General features: G+C 41.2%; 1 protein-coding gene across 1 annotated transcript in view; it reads left to right on the top strand.

Moving 5' to 3' along the window:
- pld3 (phospholipase D family, member 3) overlaps positions 1-23,980 on the top strand; it is a 144,759-nt gene that overhangs the window by 24,466 nt on the left and 96,313 nt on the right. The window contains exons 3-4 of the mRNA XM_034168862.1: positions 3,492-3,634; positions 15,208-15,388. Of these exons, the coding sequence (XP_034024753.1) occupies positions 3,492-3,634; positions 15,208-15,388 (324 nt within the window). The remainder of the gene's footprint in view (positions 1-3,491; positions 3,635-15,207; positions 15,389-23,980) is intronic.

Below are 23,980 nucleotides of genomic sequence, written 5' to 3'. Positions count from 1 at the left end.
CCTGTCCACCATAGCCAAGACCAACGAGCTGTCTAAGGACACCAGAGACAAAACTGTAGACCTGCACAAGGCTGGGATAGACTACAGGACAACAAGCAAGCAGCTTGGTAGAAGACAACAACTGTTATGATTATTTATTAGAAAATGGAAGAAACACAAGATGACTGTCAATCTCTCTCAGTCTGGGCTTCCATGCAAGATCTCACTTTGTGGGGTAAGGATGATTCTGAGAAAGCTCAGAACTATACAGGAGGACCTGGTCAATGACCTGAAGAGAGCTGGGTCCACAGTCACAAAGATTACATTAGTAACACATGATGCTGTCATGGTTTAAAATCCTGCAGGGCAGCAAGGTCCCCCTGCTCAAGCCAGTACATGTCCAGGCCCGTTTGAAGTTCACCAGTGACCATCTGGATGATCCAGAGGAGGCATGGGAGAAGGTCATGTGGTCAGATGAGACCAGAATAGAGCTTTTTGGAATCAACTCCACTTAGCATGTTTAGAGGATGAGAACAACCCCATGAAAACCATCCCAACAGTGAAGCATGGGGGTGGAAACATCATACTGTGGGGGTGCTCTTCTGCAAAGGGGACAGGACGACTGCACCGTATTGAAGGGAGGATGGATGCGAGATTTTGGCAAACAACCTCCTTCCCCCAGTAAGAGCATTGAAGATGTGTCATGGCTGAGTCTTCCAGCATGACAATGACCCCAAACACACAGCCAGGGCAACTAAGGAGGGTCTCCGTAAGAAGCATTTCAAGGTCCTGGAGTGGCCTGGCCAGTCTCCAGACCTGAACTCAATAGAAAATCTTTGGAGGGAGCTGAAACTCCAAACCTGAAAGATTTGGAGAAGATCTGTATGGAGGAGTGGACCAAAATCACTGCTGCAGTGTGTGAAAACTTGGTGAAAAACTACAGGAAACGTTTGACCTCTGTAATTACAAACAAAGGCTACTGTACCAAATATTAACATTGATTTTCACAGGTGTTAATACTTACTTGCAGCAGTAACATACAAATAAATTATTAAAAAATCATACATTGTGATTGCCGGATTTGTTTTTTTTTTTTTTTAGATTATGTCTCTCACAGTGGACATGCACCTAAGATGAAAATTTCAGACCCCTCCATGATTTCTAAGTGGGAGAACGTGCAAAATCGCAGGGTGTTCAAATATTTATTTTCCTTACTGTATACTCAGGAAGTTGTAGTAATATGTTTCTGTCCAAATTAATTGACAGAGATTGAGCAAATTTTATTTTATGAAAGATGATAAAATGCTCCAATAATTGCTTGTTCAATCTTCTAAAATGTAAATATTTGATTCTTTGGACTGGTTGTGTTTGACAATGTATGTTGACAAGCACAAAAAGTGTGTAAATGTCTATAAATGTGTGAATGTGAGCAAGACGATAGTGAAATGAATGTGAAGTGAATGAAGATTTCTAAAGTTGTGTCGGTCATAATACGCCACTGTGTGTCGTGCCACACCTCCAGTCCATGTTACTGCATTTTCCTCAACTCGTGTCTTCCCGTTGTAGCAGTAAATCTACACAGATACGAGGTCTGTTAGAAAAGTATCCGACCTTTTTATTTTTTGCAAAAACCTGTACAACACTCCACCAAAGCATGTGAGGTCACCTCCTGCGCAGCTACCATGGTCTGGTCCAGCAACACACCCGGAGAAGCAACAGGTTTAACATCTTGGATGAGCCGGACTTTATTCCCGTGTTAACAGATCCCCTCCTCACAGAGACCGAACTGGACACCGCAGTCTGCTATGCTTCAACGAGGCTACAACAGAGAGTCCTTGGGTGCGGCTTTTGTTTCCAAACCATTAATGTCTGATTTCCTCACACATTTCATCTAGGTTTGTGATGGGTGCTGCATCCACTACTGTGCATTTCATAGAGAATTTCCTCTGCGAGCCTTTGCCATTGGCATTTGGAGCACATCAGAGACTGTACTCACTAAAGTGGTGAATGGCTTTTTGTTGGCCGTGGATGCGGACTGCTGCTGGATCTGAGTGCAGCCTTTGATACAGCGAATCACTATTTTTTTGGAGAGACCTGAGAAGTATTTTGATGTTTCTGGTTAGGGATGGCTACAGTCTTACTTGTCAGGTTGATTTCAGTGTCTTTTTTACAGTAAAACAAATGTCATTGTATATATTTCACAGTGAAGTACAGGGAACCTCAAGGTTCTGTTTAAGACCCAATTTTATTTTCCCTTTATGTAGCAGCACTTGGTCAGCAGTTGACCAACTGTTGTCCACTGCTGGACACTGATTTAACATAACTTTGAGCAGATGGGATGAGTTCATGAGTGAAATCACCTGCTGGAGTCAGTGGCTGCAAAGAAAAGCTGCACCCTCTTGGCCCTTTCTGGAATACTTTGGATATCACTGAGCTACCTGCTCTACTTTCTCCTGTGGAGTAACTCATTTTTAGAAGCAGTTTGGGTGATAATTGGCTTGTGTTTTTATTTGTTTTTAGCCAGCAGCCAGCTGACACCACCTTCCTGAAAGTGCATATGGTGTTAAACAGATTCTAATGTGGTTGGTGGTCTTTTGGCTGCCTCTGGTTGTTCAGGGTCACTTCATCACATCCCATACAGATCTGTATTGGGATTTGTCGCATCTTTTATACTGGATGGCCTTCCTGATGTAACTCCAGTGACACACTCAGGTCCCAGTGTTCCCATATGATCTCTCAGCCAAGTACTGAGGAGGGCCTGCTCAGTTTCACTTGTGAGATCTGACTTGATAAGAGTTACACAAGCAGATTGGCTACTTGAATGTGTTATAATATACAAACTTAAAAATGTAAATATATAAATTCATATCAACCTACCATCTGAACCAACAGCTTCTACTTTTTTAGATTATAATGTGGATCAGTGGGTTGTAGAGATCTTTTTGAGGTTCAATGGGGAATGTTTGGAAAGGTGAAGATCAGAAAATTTACTTTTGACCACAAAGCCGTCACATGACATTATTTAGTCGCTCAAATGTTAAAAAATTTTATATTTGTATTTTGCATGTGCGTGACCTCTTCCGTTGATGGTAATTATTGAATGTGACGTTCCTGGTGTGTTTCCTTCTTTAATAATGAAGTGTGTGAGTAGCAGTATAGTAGCTGGTGATTTTTGACTGTCTTGATTGAATATTGTCTTTATTATTTGGATTTAGATCAAAATAATTGATCAAAATGTGAATATAACTCTGAGATCCACCCCCCTCCCCCCAGGCCCCCCAAATCTCTTAATATCATTACTAAAAAAACTTGACCAGACCACACTGCTTGTTTTCATGTAAGACAAGCCTAAATAAATAGTTTAGTGAGCCTTCGATTTTCTGCAAATTAATTCAAATAATCAGGATATCAAATAAATTACAAGCTGCAGCCTTTAAAAAGTAGCAGTAAGTGAACAATTTCTAAGCTTACATTTAACACATAATGGACTCTAAGTCTTGTTCTCCTTTTAGTACCACAGATGTGCGATCGCTTTGGCCATGGTGGTGACTGTGCTGCTGGTCGGCTTCTGGGTGAGTGCTGTGCTGTTGACGCGTCCTGCCCCAAGCACCAGGCTTTGCCTACTCCTGGATAAGTCCTGCCAAGACTCCTGCAAGTAAGAAGATATCTGAGGTCTGAGTCTATTAAATCCAGACACACTTTCCTGTATATCTGAGGTCTGAGTCTATTAAATCCAGACACACTTTCCTGTCTGACAAATCATATTAAACAGCGTAAAAATGTGCCTGTGTGCAAGAGAGCTAAGCCGATCTATGGTACTGGCGCACAGAATAACATAAAGGTAGTGCAGACGAAGCTGGTTAATGTCTTCGCAACAAGGTTTCTACCTGATCTCGATGCGGAGACACTCGGTGGTTACCTCAGAGAAAAGACTGGATGTGAGGTGAAGTGCGAACGCATTGTTACGAGGAATACGAGATGTAGTTCCTTCAAAGTCAGTGTATAGTGCGAGTATGTTTCAGAGGTGTACAACCCAGAGTTGTGGCCAGAAGGATCGCTCGTGCGGCGATATTACGAGCCGCGGAAGGTGGCCCGCAAAGTGCTTGACACATCGGTCGTGACCCATGACATTATGGGGCTCACTGGAGAAGAGGATGTTTCATCTCACTAACTCCATGCGCGTCATTTCTTATAACTGTCGGGGCGTGCGCGTTGGAAATACTGTGGCCGACAAAGCTCGGCGAATAACTGTGGATAAGCTTTTGCAAAAATGTGACATTTTATGCCTACAGGAAACTTTTCTACCCAAACAGGAGTTAGGAAATTCATGAAAATTTCCATGGAGATGGGGAGTCAACTGTGGACTTATCCATGGGAATGATAAGAGGAGGCATTCCTGGAGGTGTGGCTATTTTATGGCGTAAAAAAATGGATACTTTGATAAGTGTTGTCAAGACAGGAGTTGACTGGTGCATTGCTGTACATTTAAGGATGGATAAAAGAGATTTTGTTATCCTTAATGTTTATATGCCATATGAGTGTTCAATGAATGAAGAGGAGTATTTGAATTGTCTGGGCTTTATTAGCTCTTTCATTAATGAGCATGAGTCCACATCTGTGTTTGTGGTGGGTGACATGAATGCTGATATTTCAGATAGTGTGTCTCTGGTGCGGTCGCAGAGGCAAAAACTCGGGTCTGGGAGGAGTTCGGGGAGGCCATGGAGGAGGACTATTGGTCGGCCTTGAAGAGATTCTGGAAGGAATACTTGGAGGATCTCCTCAATCCCATCGTCACATCTTCCGAAGAGGAAGCAGAGACTGGGGACTCAGAGGCGGACTCATCCATTACCCAGGCCGAAGTCACCGAGGTGGTTAGAAAGCTCCTCAGTTGCAAGGCTCCTGGGGTGGATGAAATCTGTCCTGAGTACCTTAAGTCTCTGGATGTTGTGGGACTGTCTTGGCTGACACGCCTCTGCAACATCGCGTGGCGATCGGGGACAGTGCCTCTGGATTGGCAGACTGGGGTGGTGGTCCCTCTGTTTAAGAAGGGGGACAGGAGGGTGTGTTCCACCTATAGGGGGATCACACTCCTCAGCCTCCCCGGTAAGGTCTATTCCAGAGTACTGGAGAGGAGAATTCGACCGATGGTCGAACCTCTGATTCAGGAGGAGCAGTGTGGTTTTCATCCTGGTTGCGGCACACTGGACCAGCTCTACACGCTCCATCAGGTGCTCGAGGGTTCATGGGAGTTCGCCCAACCAGTCCACATGTGTTTTGTGGATCTGGACAAGGCGTTCAACCCTGTCCCTCAGGGCACCCTGTGGGGGGTGCTCCGGGAGTATGGGGTCCGGGGTCCTTTGCTAAAGGCTATCCGGTCCCTGTACGACCGCAGCAGGAGCTTGGTTCGCATTGCCGGTAGTAAGTCAAACCTGTTTCTAGTGCACGTTGGCCTCCGCCAGGGCTGCCCTTTGTCACCGGTTCTGTTCATTTTTATGGACAGAATTTCTAGGCACAGCCAGGGTGTAGAGGGGGTCTGGTTTGGGAACCACAGAATCTCGTCTCTGCTGTTTGCGGATGATGTGGTTCTGTTGGCTTCGTCAAATCAGGACCTTCAGTGTGCACTGGGGCAGTTTGCAGCCGAATGTGAAGCGTCTGGGATGAAAATCAGCACCTCCAAATCCGAGGCCATGGTTCTCGACCGGAAAAAGGTGCTTTGCCCTCTTCAGGTCAGTGGAGTGTCCTTGCCTCAAGTGGAGGAGTTTAAGTATCTCGGGGTCTTGTTCACGATTATGCTCAGATTATGGGCTTGAATGTGATATTAAGTATAATGCAAAAAAGAGTACTGTACTTATTTGTAGATCCAAAGAGGACAAGGACCTTTGTTTTCCAGACTTTTATTTGTCTGGACAAACACTAAGAGTCTGTGGTGACACAAAATACTTGGACCATTTTACTGTATAACAGACAAGCTTTGTGATGAGGATGATATCAATCGCCAGTGCCGAACACTTTATGCCCAAGCCAACATTTTGGTGAGAAAATTTCACATGTGCACAGAAAATGTAAAAATCCAGCTGTTCAGGACCTACTGCTCACCACTCTACACAGCACCATTGTGGTGCAAATATAGGAAGATGACATTACAAAAACTTAAAGTTGCCTATAATGATGCTTTTCGCATTTTATTGAAAAAGCCCAGGTTCAGCAGTGCCAGCCTGCTGTCCTGTCAGGCACGTGTCAACTCATTTGATGCGTTTATGAGAAATCTAATGTACAGATTTGTGTGCCGGTTAAATGATTGTAAGAACTCCCTTGTACAGACTCTGGTGAGCCCCTATGTCAGTTCTGTGCATTACCAGTCAGCTCTGTGGAAGCACTGGTACAATAGGCTTTTATAATTGCATGTTTTGTGTGTTATTGTCTGTATTGTTTTATATATATATATATATATATATATAATCTTTTTTTTTGTCTCTATGTTTCTTTTATGGACTTCAAGTTTCAAATAAAGTAAACTACTACTACTAAATCATTTATCACCGTACATCACTGTGTCTATCACTATGATTGGGGATGTTATTGGGTGGTGTTCACTGAGTGTTGCATGTTTAGGATTAATGGACATACTGGTGATGCAAGGGTGAAAACGATTGCACGTGCGGCTGAGGAGGGTCAAAAAGTGACAAAGCGGGGTTCCCGCTAAGTAATTAAAAATTCACAGATACAGCTCAGGGTTCTCACCAGGATTTTTTAGTGGAATAATTGGATGAAAAAAAAATCATCTTAAAATGCTGTGGGTTTGGGAGCCGTTTAGGTGGCACCTTGGTGTAGGGCCTGGGGGAGCAAAGCCCCCTGAAGCTTTTCCATTGTGGGCTTATAAAGGGCCTTCTTTGTCCATCTAAATATACTAAATAGCTCTGGATTAGAGCATATTTTTACTTTTTGCGTACCATGTTTCCAAAAATATTGGACAATCAGGTACTTAAGCTCACAATAACACCCAAATCACATGTACATTTCTATCATATATTTGATTAAAGAATGCTCAGGCAGTAACATCAATTCTTCTTTTATTCATCTTTGCCCAGTTGGTGCAAGCTGACTCAAAGCTGAATGTTTCTGCCTCATCTCCTCCAGTAGCAATCATAAGGAGGTTGTCCAGTGTTTCTTCTTTCAGTCTGTTTCAGAGTGGGGTCTTGACCCTCTTCATAGTGGAAAAGCCCCTTCCACAGTCTGAAAATATAAATTACTTGAAACCTCAGCCGTGGGCTGACAGTCTCATCACAGTGCATGTGTATTGGAAGCACTACAAGTAAATACATTTAATAAGTTTTGTTTCATAATGCTAATCATGTTGTCTACAATCTAAATTTTGTCATGTCAATAGAATATGAAAACCAGTATAATATAATACCAGGGTAAATTAAAAAAATATCATATATGAAACTCTCAAAATACCTGCTGTTGAAATAGGAATTACAGCAATGGTTGAGGCCAGTTTCGCCAGGTTCGGCATTATGTCTTGATGTACAGACATCACCTTCTTAACATGGGTGGGGAGATAGCAAATTTCAGTTGAAATTGAGAGCTTTCACTTGAAAAATGAGCTACCAGCACCAGGATAATTTAATTGGTGAGGAGTTAACAAACGGAGTGTAGTCACAATCATGTTACTGTTGTTAGTTAAGCAAAGGTGGAAAGATATTCAAAGATTCAACCTTTTGGAATCAATAACTTCAAAGCAAATCTCAGTTTTAAATCATATGACACCTCTTTTATTATAATACAGACAACAAACCAGAGGTGGAACGGAGTCACCATTAAATCACTGTCAAGTCATGAATCAGCAAGTCCCAAGTCACGTCTCAAGTCATCATGACCACCAAGTGTTTGACAGCTGACTTGAGACTTGACTTGGGACTTGCTGATTGATGACTTAAGAATGACTTGACGGTGACTTAATCCCACCTCTGCAACAAACTACAACCGACCAAAACCTTTTTTCCCCAAGTACAACCAGAGGAAGTTCACAGATGTGTGATGTGAGATTGGCTGTGCAGTTAGAGATTTCATTCAAATTTATTGGAATAAAAAATCCCAAAAATTAAATAAAGTTTATTTTTCCCCATCTAAGTGATGTAGTATAACCAGAAGGAGTTCATTGACATGCCATGTGAAGTTGGTGGCACTACAAGATATAAATAAAAAGTTATTGAGATTTTATTCAAATTTATTACAAGAAAAAAAATCCCTGAAATTATATAACAGTAAAAACTGTAAAAAAAAATAAAAAATAAAAAATAAAAAAAATAAAAGAAATGTATCTGTGTGGTTGAGAATTATTATTTTATCATTATTATGTTGATGTTACATTATTGTTTTTTGCAAGTTATATGATTTAACTATTGCATCAGTTTTAAATGACTTACAAGTGGCAAAAGATTTTCATTGGCAATAGTTATGTCTTTAAGTGTATTATTTAGTAAAAGCAGAAATGGTGCAATTCTTGATTTGTTTTGTAAGACACACTTAGAATGTGATAAATGTAGAATGGAACCAATGAAAGCAGAATTAAAGTCACTTAATACAGACATTCAGTCCATTTGTTGTTAATGAAATCAAGACTTGACCCATATTGTGTTCCAGTTTTAGAGTCAAACACCACTATGTTTTAAACTTCGCTGCACAAGCCATCCACTCACAGAAAATGTTCAGTCAAAACATTTTCAGTTGCTTGCAGCCATGAATCAAACATTTTTTTTCCAATTTCAGTGCTGTAGTAAAACTAAAAGGAGCTCATTGATGTGTGATGTGAGTTTGGTGGCACTACAAACCGTAACTGTAATGCTATTCAGGTTTTCCTTTCCCCATGGTAATTTGTTGAAGGCCCCTGCAGTTCCGGTCTCACAGCCAGTTGCACATCAAGATCAATGTAATTCACAAAAAATGGAAGATGCCTCTTTTTGAGAGGAAAAAAAAAACGGTTTTGTTTGGTTATAGTTTGTCTGTATTACAATGTTTGAAAAGAGGCGTCATTCAATTTAAAATACTGATTTGCTTTGAAGTTACTGACTCCGAAATATTTGAATGACTTTCCACCTTTACTTGGCAACACACGGATGATATTATTATTATTATTTTCCTTTAGATGAGGGACTGTAACTTCACTTTACCAACCGGCGAAGTGGGAGATATTAATGATAATGAGGAACAAATAAAAAGTCTGGTATGAAACGTTGGGCAATTCTTGTTTCTTACCCGGAACAATAGACAAGAGTCCTGGTTAGTGACTTTAATCAGCAGAAAGGTGAGTCATGTTTAAATGGCTTTGACAAAAGTTGATGAGTAAATTGTGGTTAAGGTGTTGGGCTTGAGTCCAGAAGATCATGGGTTCAAATCCCCACCTGACTGGAAAATCACTAAGGGCCCTTGGGCAAGGCCTTTAATCCCCTATTGCTCCCGGTGTGTAGTGAGCGCCTTGTATGGCAGCACCCTGACATCGGGGTGAATGTGAGGCATAATTGTAAAGTGCGTTGAGCGTCTGATGCAGATGGAAAAGCGCTATATAAATGCAGTCCATTTACCATTTACACACACACACATACTCATCTTCAACTGCTTAGTCCAGTCAAGGGTCACGGGGAGCTGGAGCCTATCCCAGCAGTCATAGAGCGCGAGGCGGGGTACACCCAGGACAGGATGCCAGTCTGTCGGTAATGGTATATATTGCGATATAAACTTAAGTGCAAAAATTATAATGTAAGTGTTCTGAATGGGTCCCTTAGCAAAGCTAATAGTCCATGGGCTACTAGGGGTCCACATGCACACCCCCACCCCCCCACAGCTTGACTTCTTTGGTATGATGTTATGTATATAGGCTAAAAATGATGTTAACATCAAATAAAGTGGTACGAAATATGTGTTTCAGTCGAACACCTGTTGGGAGCCCCTAAATGTCAGTTATGTCATTGGTTATGTAAATGTAGGCCAAAAGGTCACGTGTACGCTAAGGAAGCCAAAATTCAACACCTTTCCGATTTAAAATGCTGCTATGGCCAAACCGCTTGGAGATTTTCAACCAAATTTTCAGATGTTTTAAGGCAGGCACCAATAATATTTTTGAATACAAAAATTCCAGAGGGGTGCCACAGTTTCAGAGATTGACCCCTTCCCACCTATGATGCAACATACCGTTTTTGTACTTATGGCCAAAAACTGCTTCCTGGGCCTTGCATCAAACATCTGGTAAAATGATGCCCACAATAGTTTTAATTTTGTTTTTGGTATCTTCCCATGGATATGCCATTATTGTGTATTATTAGGAACCCAACCTGCCTGTCTCTTTTCCACGCTGACTTTGACAATTTCCATGAATTTGTAAGTGACCTCAGTGGTTCAGGATCAGTCCATCAGTCACACAGGATAATGCTCAAGAGCTTATCAATGATGGTGAGGAGGATGTTGGTGGTTTAATTCCTCAGGTTACACAAGTCCGGAGAAAAGGGAAGTGCTGTCTGTTGGCAGTGCCTGACCCTCTTCCTGATTGCTGTATGGGGAAGCGCAAGAGTCCATCATATATCATCACTCAAACAGAACCTGATGATGGCCTTGAAGAAATTGAGCATGCCTGCTGGCAGAATCTCCTGGTGAAGGTGTTACTCAACACTTGGAGTAGTGCACCAATTGCTCCGATCTTGCCTGGTTGAAAAGTTGTCCTTGTCCATGAAGGAATTGTGTACATGTTGAGATCAACCGGAGACACCATGTCCTGTGTTGAGATAGAAAGTGTCAATAGTATACCTATATACATAGCATCATACCAAAGCAGTCAACCGGGGGGTGGGTGCATGTGGACCCCTAGTAGCTCATGGACTAGAAATTTAGAAAAATAAATAAATGATCACAACAAAAAAACAAGAACAGGTATAATGTAATTTTGAGAACATTTATTGTTTGGATCTCAAAACTAGAGCTACAATTTGCCAGAAGGTACATCTTCAATGCAAGCCTAGATTTGATGTTTTGGCACACTTGATGTTGGGTCAGTGGCTGAAGTTTCTTCTCTTGAACACTAGATGGCACAAACTGTTTTCAGGACAGAGGCATTTCCTCATTTTCAAAATGCAAGAAGATCCCCCCCCCACCCAAAGTACTTAATTTACTCATATTTGAAGTCAGTCTGGGTAAACTGTTGTTCCCTGGCTGATTTTGTCTTTCTGTTTCAGTTAAAAAAAAGCCTTGTGTTATTTAATGTGGTGCTTTTTCATACCCGAGGTTTGATGAGCTATAGGGTTTTATACCTGTAAAACATTATTGGCAAGCCCTATTTTAACCAATTTTGAGTGGTTTTAGATGTATTGAAAGCAAGAATAATCAACAAAAATGGCATTTATGTTGTAATGGTTAATATCAAAATTTTTTTGCATGTTTCTGTCAAAGTCTAAGTTAATAAAATAAATTATCTTGAAAAGGTCATAAATAATGCTGAAAATGCATTAATATTTCATCATGGATATAGCATTTGCTCTCAGCTTTAAAAATGACACATAGTACCTTTTAATCCAGTGAGAAGAGGCCTGTGTCTCATAGTTTAACATCGTGACACTGACTGTAAATGTAAAATTACACACAGTAGCTTAGTTTTTTTTCTGTCATATTGGCAGTTTTGCTTTTTCAACATTTTTGAGTGGGATTGCACTTTTCTTTAACAGAATAAATAAAGAATAAATAAAATATAAATATAAAAAGGCAGTGTTTGAACAAGAGCTGAACCTGGACTGATTTGTCAAACCTGCTCTTTTAAAAGTGAACAATAATATAAATAAAATAATAAAAATAGTAAAAAACTTTCTACAAATGATTATGTGATCATTTGTAAACAGTAAACAGTTTGTACAGTTACTCTTTTCATGTGAAAATAAGTGAAGTTCCCCCCTCCTCCTCTCCTCTCCTCACCCCCTCACCCCTCCCCTCGCTCAGTCTGTCATTTTTTCTTCCTTGACCTAACAGGAGCTTTTTGGAAACATGAAGCCTTTCAACTGTAAAATAAACAGTAACTTTTGTGAGAGTACACCGGCTACGGACACAGAATTATTGGATTAAGTGGATTTGGATCTGGTCTTTCTCTGTATATAACCCTGGCTCCCTCCTCTTCACATGTCCAACCCTCATACTCACCTCTCTGACTTTGTCTCCAAAATGTCCTACCGATGATGTCCCTCTGACATGTTCATTCCTAATACTGTCCATCCTCATCAGTCCCAAAGAAAGTCTCAGAAGTCTCAGCATCTTCAGGTCTGCCTCATTTGCCCATTTCTTCTTCCATAAATGCCCAAATGCATGCTCACAATGGGCCTCATGTATCAACGTGCGCACGGTGATATTTGAGCGTATATGGGGTGTACGCCAAAACAGCTGCACTACTTGGCATTTATCAATGTGGTCGCTGGCGTACGCTGCGCTGAAAATATACACCAGGTTGAGAGGTGGCATAAATTATACATCAAAATTAACCAGCGCTGGAATCCACATAAAAATGAAAATTATCAACATGATAAACAGTGCCATTATACAAATCAATGCATATGTTACATAAATAACACTTTCTTGATTATACTACATAATAATCAATACAAATCCCGCTTTTGCGGGATTGCTGGTCTATCGAGCACGATCCGTGGCCACACTGCTGACCGCAAAAAAAGCGCTGCTCGCCTTTTTCTCCAGAGCCTGGAGCCAGAGCAGCGCTGAGCTTAACTTTATGTGGTGTGATCGTTTTAGACAATGAAATTGATAATTACAACTGTAGTGTTGTCATTCCCTTCGCCCGTGCTGCAATCAGGTTTTGTCTTCTCCATTCGTTTGTTAACATAAAATAAATACAGAAATACATCTTAAAAATGAAGAAATCTGAAAAATTAGGTGTCTTATTGAGCGAGCAAATATCCACGTCAAGAATTATTGACATGTGAAAAGAGAATACAGTCGTCCCTCGCTATAACGTGGCTTTCGCGGCCTCGCCGTTTCGCGGATTTCTTTAGTCCAATTTTGCATGCTTTTTTTTACAGTGTTCTGTGTTCTGCGTGTCTGTTTATAAGAATCTTCTTGCCCAGAAGAAAAAAGAGCGCCAACAACTACTCATAACTGTGTTTGTCACTCGGAAACAGACACCTGCAGCCAGGTGTGAGTGGAAAAAGGCGCGGCGCCAAGACGCAGAGGCGCGATCTGTGAAATACTGGTCAGTCACTATTAATAATTTCTTATGTGTCCAACCTCGTACGTTGATCGTTAAAATTTAATTTGTTAGTTCTAAAAGCCATCATAATTATTTATAGGAAAATGTTCCATTTTTATTTCTCAAACAGATGTTTGGGCCTGAAAACAGTTTGGTCTTATTTTTCTACTAGTGTTTGAACTTTGAGAGTGTTTACACACGAGAGAAAAGTGAGAAAATGTTCATACCTGATTGAGAAAAGTGTATAAAGTGGTTTTACAGCTTTAAAACGTCTATAATAATTGTAAAAAATAATGCTGACTACGTCTCGGTTTTTCCGTATTACGGGCTATTTTTTAGAACGTAACTCCCGCGATAAACGAGGGACCACTGTAACACTTTTTTGATTATACTACAAAACAATTAATACGACGGCCGCTTTTGACGCTCTATTGGGACGCGTCGTGATTGGTGGAGTTCTTTTTCTTTGCCGTCTTCCTAGCTTCCATGTCGTAAAATGAGGGTGTGTCTGAAGCGGAGTCTGAATATTTATGGGCGTGTTTATTATAATTACGATTGTTTTCACCCGCCGCATTTATCAAGGTCACGTCAGGCTTACGCCGGAAATGGGCAGGTGCGCACTGCTTGATACATGTCATGGCAACTTTGGTGTACTTCAAATTTACACCGTAAATTTACGCCACAAGTGCGCAACGTTGATACATGAGGCCCAATGTCACTTTTTGCACATGAGTAGAGACATCTGTAAGGATCAATATCAAATTTCAGCTCTGAGGGCGGGTCTGAGCCACACAGCATGTTGTGTGGGCCGCTGAAGAGGAGGTACTGCTGGCTCACCACCACCGGATGGCGCCCTGCTTGGAGTGCGGGCTTCAAGCACAAGAGGGCGCCAGAACCACTGGGAGTGACAGCCGTCAATCATCCTCAACACCAGCTGTCACTCATCATCTCATCATCACCATCACCATAAAGGCCGGGTGGCGACTCCACCTCCTCGCCGAGAAATCTCCTACGATACAAGGTAATCTCTCTGCTGACTTATCCGTCAAATAATAATCTGATCTGTTTTGCAGCTGTTTTTTCCCGGTGGTATTTCCTTGACTGGATTTTCGGAGCTGCACGTGTGTATGATTGGAGGTGGAGGCTCTCCCTCCACAAGAATCAATAATCAAGGTTGCTGGGTGTGAGGATTCACACTCACTACCTTCTGTTTTTTCTGCCAGCAGTACCAGGGCCGACAACGGAGGACAGAGACCACCTGGGGACTCGGGGCTTGGCGGCTTCGGTGTTCTTCAGGCCGTTGGTGGTAGAAGCGGTGTGGGTCCCGGCTCTTCGTTCATCTGAGGTCTCCTATCTTCGAGCCTGCCCGCAATCCTCTTGTGTGTGATTGGCAGTACCTTTGTTTATTTTACGTTGTGTTCTTGTGCAACATTAAATTGTTACTCCTTCCCTTATCCATTGTCCGTTCATTAGCGCCCCCTGTTGTGGGTCCGTGTTACGACACCTTCCCAACACAGCAGATCAATAACAAGGAAGGTTTTCTGCTTCAATGACATCGATTACAAAACAATCTGTTTCTCATGGTTGTGCTGGCTGTGGTGGGTGTGACTGTGTTTGCTTGTGCTTTAGAATGTAACCAATGTGAAACATTCAGACTCTTATTTTCCCTCTGGAGCACTGACTGTCCCATCCAGTGCCTGCTTCACCTGACCACTGTTCCTCTCACTCATTAAGAAGTCTAAGAAATGTTTGGTCCAGTATTTCCTTCAAGTGAAATTTTAGTATTATTTCATTTGTATGTTTACACCAATATCATCAATTAGCAGCCAGCTAAAAAACACAGGATGTGTTGACAGTCCATGAGTAATCACGTTCAATAACTGTGATTTTAAATTTTTGCCCAAATGATGGTCATTATGATTGTTGCCATAATCGAGCAGCATAAACTCTGTTTGGTATTATCATGGAGCTGTCTCTTCTGTTTTCTGTGTTAGAATTGTTGTGGTGGAGAGCATCCCTGAAGGCTTGGACTTCAACTCAACCATCACTCACCCCTCTATCTACCAGGCATGGCTCAGTCTGATGGACGAGGCTCGCAGCACACTTGACATTGCCTCCTTCTACTGGACTCTGACCAATAAAGACACAGGAACTCATGAACCTACAGCCATTCAGGTCAGCTGGCCCCGTGCATTATTTATTTATTCATTTATTTTGTAAATAAGATAAGGTAATCCTTTATTATTATATGGCTACAACACTATGCGCGCTCTGATTGTCTGATATTCTCCCATATCAGACCGGTTACCATGACAATCGGTCAGGAACACACATCACATTCGTTACAAACCAGAAACCAGAAACCTAAAAACACGATTAGAAAATTCAAGTTGGACATGAACGTACTCCATAAATATCTAAACAGCATCAGTAAAAACAGACGTATTGAATGAAAGCCTACCAGCTATCTACCAGCCTACCAGCTATCTACCAGCTATCTATCTATCTATCTATATATATATATATATATATATATAGTAGCCAGATTCAGATTCAGAAAACTTTATCTCCAAGGGGCAATTCAGTTTGCAGTCAAGGGTTGCAGGAAAGGATGGGTATGGGACCATTATTGTAGCAAAAGTATTTGCAAATGCGTATTTTGATCTGTGTGTGTGTAAACAGATCCACCAATGCGTATAGCAATCTGTGTGTGCATATTTTGTTCTGTGTGTGTGTATCCACGTGTCTGTGAAAATCAGGCCACTTGATTGGATGTGCTTTTACACATAACTTTTGCTACAGTTCTGCCGCGTTAGATCTGTAAATGCATGCAGCGATTTGTGCATGTGTGGAGACTTGTCTGTGTGCCTCCATCAGAGGGCGGAGGCACCAGTGACGTCGCTCATCGCTGTCGTTTTAAGCCTGGCTGGTGCCTCGAAGAGATCAAAATACACATTTGCAAACACATTTGTTTATACTGGACACACAGCATAAAAAAAACACATTGCTTTGTTCCCGCCCCTGAGACCATCCACCAATCACAGACGGGTCCTCTGTGATTGGTGCCTTTTTCTGCCTTTTTGTGTACCGACCTCTGCATGTTTACTCAGTAAAGCCTTTTGAACATCAAACTCCGGTATCTGTGCTCAGCGTTTGTGTCCAGCCTTTTTTTTAATCCGATGAGGAGAAAGACCTTCTGTCTCAAGCAAGAAGTGAACAGAGTTTGCAGGGAAATCCCTCCAGCCAATATAATAGTACCTGTGGGCATGAACACAGTAAAGGCTGCAGCAGTTTGACATTTGACCCTAGTGACTGTGACCTTTTCTCAAATGATTGACCTCTGGTTGACATTGCCATGGAAATTCTGGAATCCACCTCAGTGTGTGCTATTCTTGGTTCAAATCTTGTTGAACATCAAATTCCATGACCTTTGCCAGAATCAATATTTTTATGGGAATTTTGTGGTCAATCAATCAACATTTATTTATTTATATAGCCCTTTACAGTAGCTAGTTCAGAGTCCTTTACAGTAAAATCAAACAAGAATTCCTAAAAACTAAACAAATATGCAATAGGGCGAAACAGGTACATAAAACAAATCATGTCACAGCACCACGCGATATTAAAAGCCACTTTAAATAAATGAGCCTTGAGCTTTGATTTAAAAAGTGCTAGGTCAGAAATAGTGTGTAAATCAGGAGCTGACTTGTTCCATAGTCTGGTGCAAGCTACCACAAAAGCATGATTACAATCACCCCAGAGTTTATATTTTGACCTCGGAACATCTAAGTAAAGATGACCACACACTCATAATGTCCTACTGTAAGTGCAGAGAGCTAAAATTTCAGATGAGTAGGATGTTTCAAGGCCATTAATAAGTTTAAAAACAAACATTAAAATCTTAAAATCAATTCTAAAATCAACTGGAAGCCAGTGGAGTGAGCAAAGTACAGGTGTAATATGCTCACGTCTGGAAGTGTTCATTCAAAGATGTGCAGCAGCATTTTGCAAGTTGGAGGCATGCAAGAGAAGACTGGTTAGTACCAGTATAAAGCGCATGGCAGTAATCAATTCTGGAGCTGATGAAAGCATGAGTGGCTGCCTCAAGATCACATCTACTGAGACAGGACTATACTTTAACCAGAAGATGTAGCTAGAAAAATCTCTGACAACATAGTTTATCTGTTGATCAAATTTCATACAGCTGTAAAATGTCACTCCCAAATTCTTGATAGCTGGTTTTAAATAATTAGCCAGAACACCAAGGTTTGACAGTACAGCATTCAACATGCCAGAATGTCCAAACACAATGGTCTCTGTTTTACCATCAATCAGGTAAAGGACATTTTGAGGCAGCCACTGCTTTAAGTCATGAATACAATTAAATAATGAATTCAAAACATCACTTCCATTAGTCCTCGTTGTCAGGATTGGTATTTTTGGTGTGTTGGTGTGAAGTTTTCTCTTATTTTTCTGCTTAAAGTTTATGTCACTGCTTTTCTTGGCTGTCACTTGGTGCTTGGTGGTGGGCGGTTCCCTTTTGCTTACCACGCCGTGGTCTGAATCTTTCCTTTGCACCTGTTTCTCTTCACCTGCTCATTACACTCTGTATTTAAGCCTCTCTTCTCCCACTCATCCATGCCAGATCATTGTGCTTTACCACCTTCACATCCAGAATTTCTTCAGAGTCCTTGTCTTGATTGCCCTGCTGTGTTTTTTGAATTACCTGCCTGTTTACTGACCTTGCCTTTGCCTGAGGTTTTTGCCACTGGTGCTGATTTTGGACTGCCTTTTCGTGTACTGACCTCTGCAGGTTTACTCAGTAAAGCCTTTTGAACATCAGACTCCGATATCTGTGCTCAGCATTTGTGTCCAGCCATTTGTGGTTACAGAACATGATACTCATAGGCAGGTAGATTTGCAGATGATCTGCATAACAATGAAAGGGCAGGTTGTGTTCAGCTATAATTGACCCCAACGGCAGTGGTGGGCACAGCTAACCAAAAGGTTAGCTTTGATAACAGATAATCAGCTTACTGAAAAGTTATCTTTTATAAAGCTAAACCACCCAAAAATTTATTGGAAGCTACAGCTAACCGATAACTTCCAGTATTGTCTCCTGCAACTACTAACAAGCTGCTTTTTAGTTTTAACACCACGATCACTTCTGGTAGCATCAAAGGCAATCACAGACGCAAACAATGAGTCAGCACTTCTGTCTTTGTGTGTCCTGCCCCCTGCTGGAAGCTCCTGTTTACTACATAGCTTCCAGCACAGAAGCAGCTGAGAGGAGCAGCAAAGCTCAACTCTCTACTCAGTAATAGTGTTGCCGTGGGGCGGAGGTCTTGGAAAATAAAGCAGTGCTGACTTATGGTTTGGATTTAAAAATAAAATGAATACTGATAGAAGAACTCCATTAATGTCAATTCTGTCATTTGTACAAAGTTAAAATATAACATATCTTTTAATGTTAAATATTGCAATAATACTTTTTTCTCTCTGTTTAAGGTGCAGCTCCATCTAGAGATAGGAGTTGTGTTCGTGTTGGCGATCCTCTTGTCCTGTGCGCCAATAGCATTTCTTGTATATTCATCCGTGAATTGTTCTGTAATTTATGTTTTGTAGCATGGCCCAAGCAGAGGGTCACCCCTTTGAGTCTGGTCTGCTTGAGGTTTCTTCCTCAGAGGGAGTTTTTCCTTACCACTGTTGCTCTGGGGGTTGGTAAGGTTAGACCTTACCTGTGTGAAGCGCTTTGAGGCAACTCTGTTGTGATTTGGCACTATATAAATGAAAATAAATTGAAATTGAAATTGAAATACTGTAGTTTTGTAACGAACACAAACAGAAACGAAAGGGATTATGGGTAAAATGTGCCTCCGCTAAACACCTATTGGTTGACTCATTCATTCTATGTGAAAAACCAACACGTTAAGGTAAGGTGTGTGTTGGGTGTTTACATATAAATGTGCTTTTGTTTTGTAAAATATGCCATTTTTTATTTGTAAAAAAAAAAAGAAGCCATTTGTACGGAGCCCACCTGGAGACGTGGTTAATTTTTTGGGGGGGCCCAGATTATTGCGTTCCCTCGCAATAGTTTTTGCGTTCCCTCACAATAACCTAATATCATATTAAAGCTCATACCTATCAGAACACACAGTGAGTGGAATCAGGTGGGGGGAGACTGAACGCATATGCGCGCGCGTGCACACACACACACACACACGTACACACAGCAGACAGCAACAGGATTCATGACAGATGAGGGAGTAAGTTGCTACACCTTGCACAGCTGTAAGACTCCGTATGAAATGTAGTTTATTTATACAGCAGTGGTAGTAAGTAGCAACACCTGTTAGTGTGCTTTATGAACGTTTATGTTTTCTTTTCTTTTTTAACCGTCCTCTCGTGAATCCTGTTGCTGTCTGCTGTGTGTACGCGCACGCATATGTGTTTAGTCTCCCCCCGCACCTGATTTCACTCACTGTGTGCTCTGATAGGCATGAGTTTTAATATGATATTCGGTTATTGTGAGGGAACGCAACAACTATTACGTGGGAACGCAATAATATTGCAAGGGAACGCAATAATCTGGGCCAAAAAAATTTAACCACCATGCCCCAGGCGGGCTCCGTACATTTGCAAAAAATAAAAGTCAAGTTTTAATTAAATAACCGTCTGATATAACCGGTGTCAAAATAAATAGAACACTTCCATCTCCTGGCATCCAGACGCTCATACTGCCATGAACACTATTGGCCAGTAGATGGCAGTAGAGACCGTGAAAACTTGCCAAAACAAAATTCCAGATAATCTGTGTCTGCTACGTTTAGATGCGTACAAACACAATAACAACATCTATAAACCCAGAGAATATATATTCACGAGAGTTTTAGGCACAATACACAAAGAGTTTAATGCTGTTGTCCATGTGGAGCCTGATGAGAGAGTCTCAAATACATTTCTTCTGTCATGAATGTACTGAGATACCCATAATGCACCTCTCGACACAGAATGTCCACACTAAAACCTTCAAAATTAGTGCATTACTTTAAAACTAAAACATATATCTGATATATATTGATATATTTGATATCACTTTAGAAAACTTCAGGCGTGACGTTAATTGAAATAACTTGTCCGAAATTAGTTTGGTTAAAATTTTAACCATAAGTTAAAACTCTGTGCCTCTGGATGACTTGGGTGATATTGCCAGCGTATCAGTATGGGGTCAAAAGAAATGAGTTTGTTTTCTTTTCTGTGATCAGCTCTCCTTTGCCTGCAGAGGATAGAGCGGTTTCTTCTGGAACCAGCTCTTCTCTGTTTGTAGAGGATAGAACTGCGCATCTACTACAACACATTTAACAGGTAGGTACTCAACTGATTATGGACTTGATAAACATTTGTAACTGTTAAGCTTTGTTTACCACGTCAACAAAAATATGTTAGCAGTCTAAAAATTATCGGACCAAAACTTATCGGAAGATAATTGGTCCGATGATGGTTTTCAAAGTTATCTGAAAAGCTAATTGATAATGAAAACATTATCTTCGATAATTAGCGGTTAGCGGATTTAGCGGAACTGTGCCCACCACTGCCCAACGGCAACATGTACAATGAAAATAAAATAGGCCCAATAATAGAACCCTGTGGCACTCCACAAAAGAGGAGCATTGATGAGGAGAGGTCACCAATCATAATGTAAAAACTCCTCTCAGCCATATATAATTTAAATTATTTAAGTACAGTGCCACGAATGCCAATAAGCTGTTCTAACTGGGAAACGAATACTATGTGATCCACAGTGTCAAAGGCTGCTGTGAGATTCAACAGAGCCAACGCAGCAGGATTCCCTGCATCAACAGAGTGATGTCATGATGGACTTTTAAAAGTGCTGAGTCAGTGATGGGTTGTGATCTAAATTCAAATGGGAAGTTTTCAGGAATATGATTGTTTTCTTAAAATGACTATAAAAAAAACTTTTCTAAAACCTTAGACATGACAGTTGCAACACAGGTCTAAAATTAGATAAAACTGATGACCTGAGGTGAGGGTTTTTTTTTTTAAAGAAGGGACTGAACTACAGCATATTTAAAAGCAGCTGGAACCAAGACAAGAATTCATACAAATTAGGAGACCTGACCCCACAGTATTAAAATCCTCTTTCAGCACCTTAGCTGGAACAATGTCTAAAGGACAAACTTGTAGGATTTGTGTGTTTCACTACCTCACTAAGAGGCGAAAGAGAGACAGACTCAAACTGCTTGAGCACAGCACGAGTAATATTAAGCGTTCTGTCTGAGTGATGACACTTTATTGATGAAAAACTGAAGAAACTGCTCAACAAACAGCAAAATCCAAATTGTATGCTCATGAAGACAAGTTAAATGGACAATACACGCTGTTTTACACATTTGAAAGACACAGTCCTCCGTGTGTACTGTTAGCAATCAGCATGCATGAAAATTCAGTAAGGTATGTCTTCTGTAATATATTCCAAGTCTAAAGTACAACTCTACTAGTGTATACTAAGGTATCTAAAAAAGAAGAGTAGAATAGAGTAGAGTAGAACAGAGTTGAGTAGAGCCACTTAGTTGCCTGGTCTTGAGAACCAGGGATGGTTTTTTGTTTGCAAGTACTATGGTTTTTCCAATCCAATCCAGTTTATTTATAGAGCACATTTAAAAACAACAAAGTTGACCAAAGCGCTGTACAATGACATAAAATAAATAAATAAATAAATAGATTGACAACAATAAAATCTTCTTATGGCCTCAGACAGTGGACTCATCTCTGTGCTCGTCCTGTTAGACCTCAGTGCTGCTTTTGATTTTGTTGACCATAAAATGTTATTACAGAGATTAGAGCATGCCATAGGTATTAAAGGCACTGCGCTGCGGTGGTTTGAATCATATTTATCTAATAGATTACAATTTGTTCATGTAAATGGGGAGTCTTCTTCACAGACTAAGGTTAATTATGGAGTTCCACAAGGTTCTGTGCTAGGACCAATTTTATTCACTTTATACATGCTTCCCTTAGGCAGTATTATTAGAAAGCATTGCTTAAATTTTCATTGTTACGCAGATGATACTCAGCTTTATCTATCCATGAAGCCAGAGGACACACACCAATTAGTTAAACTGCAGGAATGTCTTACAGACATAAAGACATGGATGACCTCTAATTTCCTGCTTTTAAATTGAGTTATTGTACTTGGCCCCACTAATCTTAGAAACATGGTGTCTAACCAGAGCCTTACTCTGGATGGCATTACCCTGACCTCCAGTAATACTGTGAGAAATCTTGGAGTCATTTTTGATCAGGATATGTCCTTCAATGCGCATATTAAGCACATATGTAGGACTGCTTTTTTACATTTGCGCAATATCTCTAAAATTAGAAAGGTCTTGTCTCAGAGTGATGTTGAAAAACTAATTCATGCATTTATTTCCTCTAGGCTGGACTATTGTAATTCATTATTATCAGGTTGTCCTAAAAGTTCCCTGAAAAGCCTTCAGTTCATTCAAAATGCTGCAGCTAGATTACTGACGGGGACTAGAAGGAGAGAGCATATTTCACCCATATTGGCCTCTCTTCATTGGCTTCCTGTTAATTCTAGAATTGTTGTGTGGGCCGCCAGAAGAGGAGGTACTGCTGGCCCACCACCAGAGGGCGCCCTGCCTGAAGTGCGGGCATCAGGCACGAGGGGGCGCTGCCGCCTTACAGGAACAGCCGAGGTGACAGCTGTCATTCATCAACTATGACAGCTGTCACCGATCATCTGCACTTTACTCTGGATAAAAGCAGGATGACACCTCCACCACGTCGCCGAGATATCGTACTTCTTTGAGAGGTAACTTTCTCTGCCTGCATACTATATTGATTGATTGCAAGAGCTACTTTGTTGCAGCTGTCTACCCAGAGGACCGGAGTGGGTCGCGACTGTTTCGTTCTACTTCCCACCAGATAAGTGGTACTCAGACGCTGCACGAGTGTGTGTTAGAGGTGGAGGTGGAATTCCCACAGTTATTGTTACGAGGTGTACACACAACCACACTTGACTGTCTTTGCTCTCCGCCAGCAGTACCAGATCCGACATTCGGTGGCGGTGAAAATCATGTGGTTCCGGTTCATCTCCAGACGGACGTCTCCTATCGTCGAGCCTGCCCACACGACACCTTTATTCATTGACTTGTATTTATTCTATAATCTGCTGTGTGTGGTTGTGTCATTCACAACAGTAAAGTGTTCACATTTAACTTCCTCTATTGTCCGTTATTTACGCCCCCTGTTGTGGGTCCGTGTCACTACACTTTCCCAACAAGAATAGAATTTAAAATTCTTCTTCTTACTTATAAGGTTTTGAATAATCAGGTCCCATCTTATCTTAGGGACCTCTTAGTACCGTATCACCCCAATAGAGCGCTTCCCTCTCAGACTGCAGGCTTACTTGTAGTTCCTAGGGTTTTTAAGAGTAGAATGGGATGCAGAGCCTTCAGCTTTCAGGCTCCTCTCCTGTGGAACCAGCTCCCAATTCAGATCAGGGAGACAGACACCCTCTCTGCTTTTAAGATTAGGCTTAAAACTTTCCTTTTGCTAAAGCTTATAGTTAGGGCTGGATCAGGTGACCCTGAACCATCCCTTAGTTATGCTGCTATAGACTTAGACTACTGGGGGGTTCCCATGATGCACTGAGTGTTTCTTTCTCTTTTTGCTCTGTATGCACCACTCTGCATTTAATCATTAGTGATTGATCTCTGCTGTCTT

This window comes from Thalassophryne amazonica, chromosome 4 (genome assembly GCF_902500255.1).
Source record: "Thalassophryne amazonica chromosome 4, fThaAma1.1, whole genome shotgun sequence".
Taxonomy (NCBI): Eukaryota; Metazoa; Chordata; class Actinopteri; order Batrachoidiformes; family Batrachoididae; genus Thalassophryne; species Thalassophryne amazonica.
This window is presented reverse-complemented; position numbering and strand designations above follow the sequence as displayed.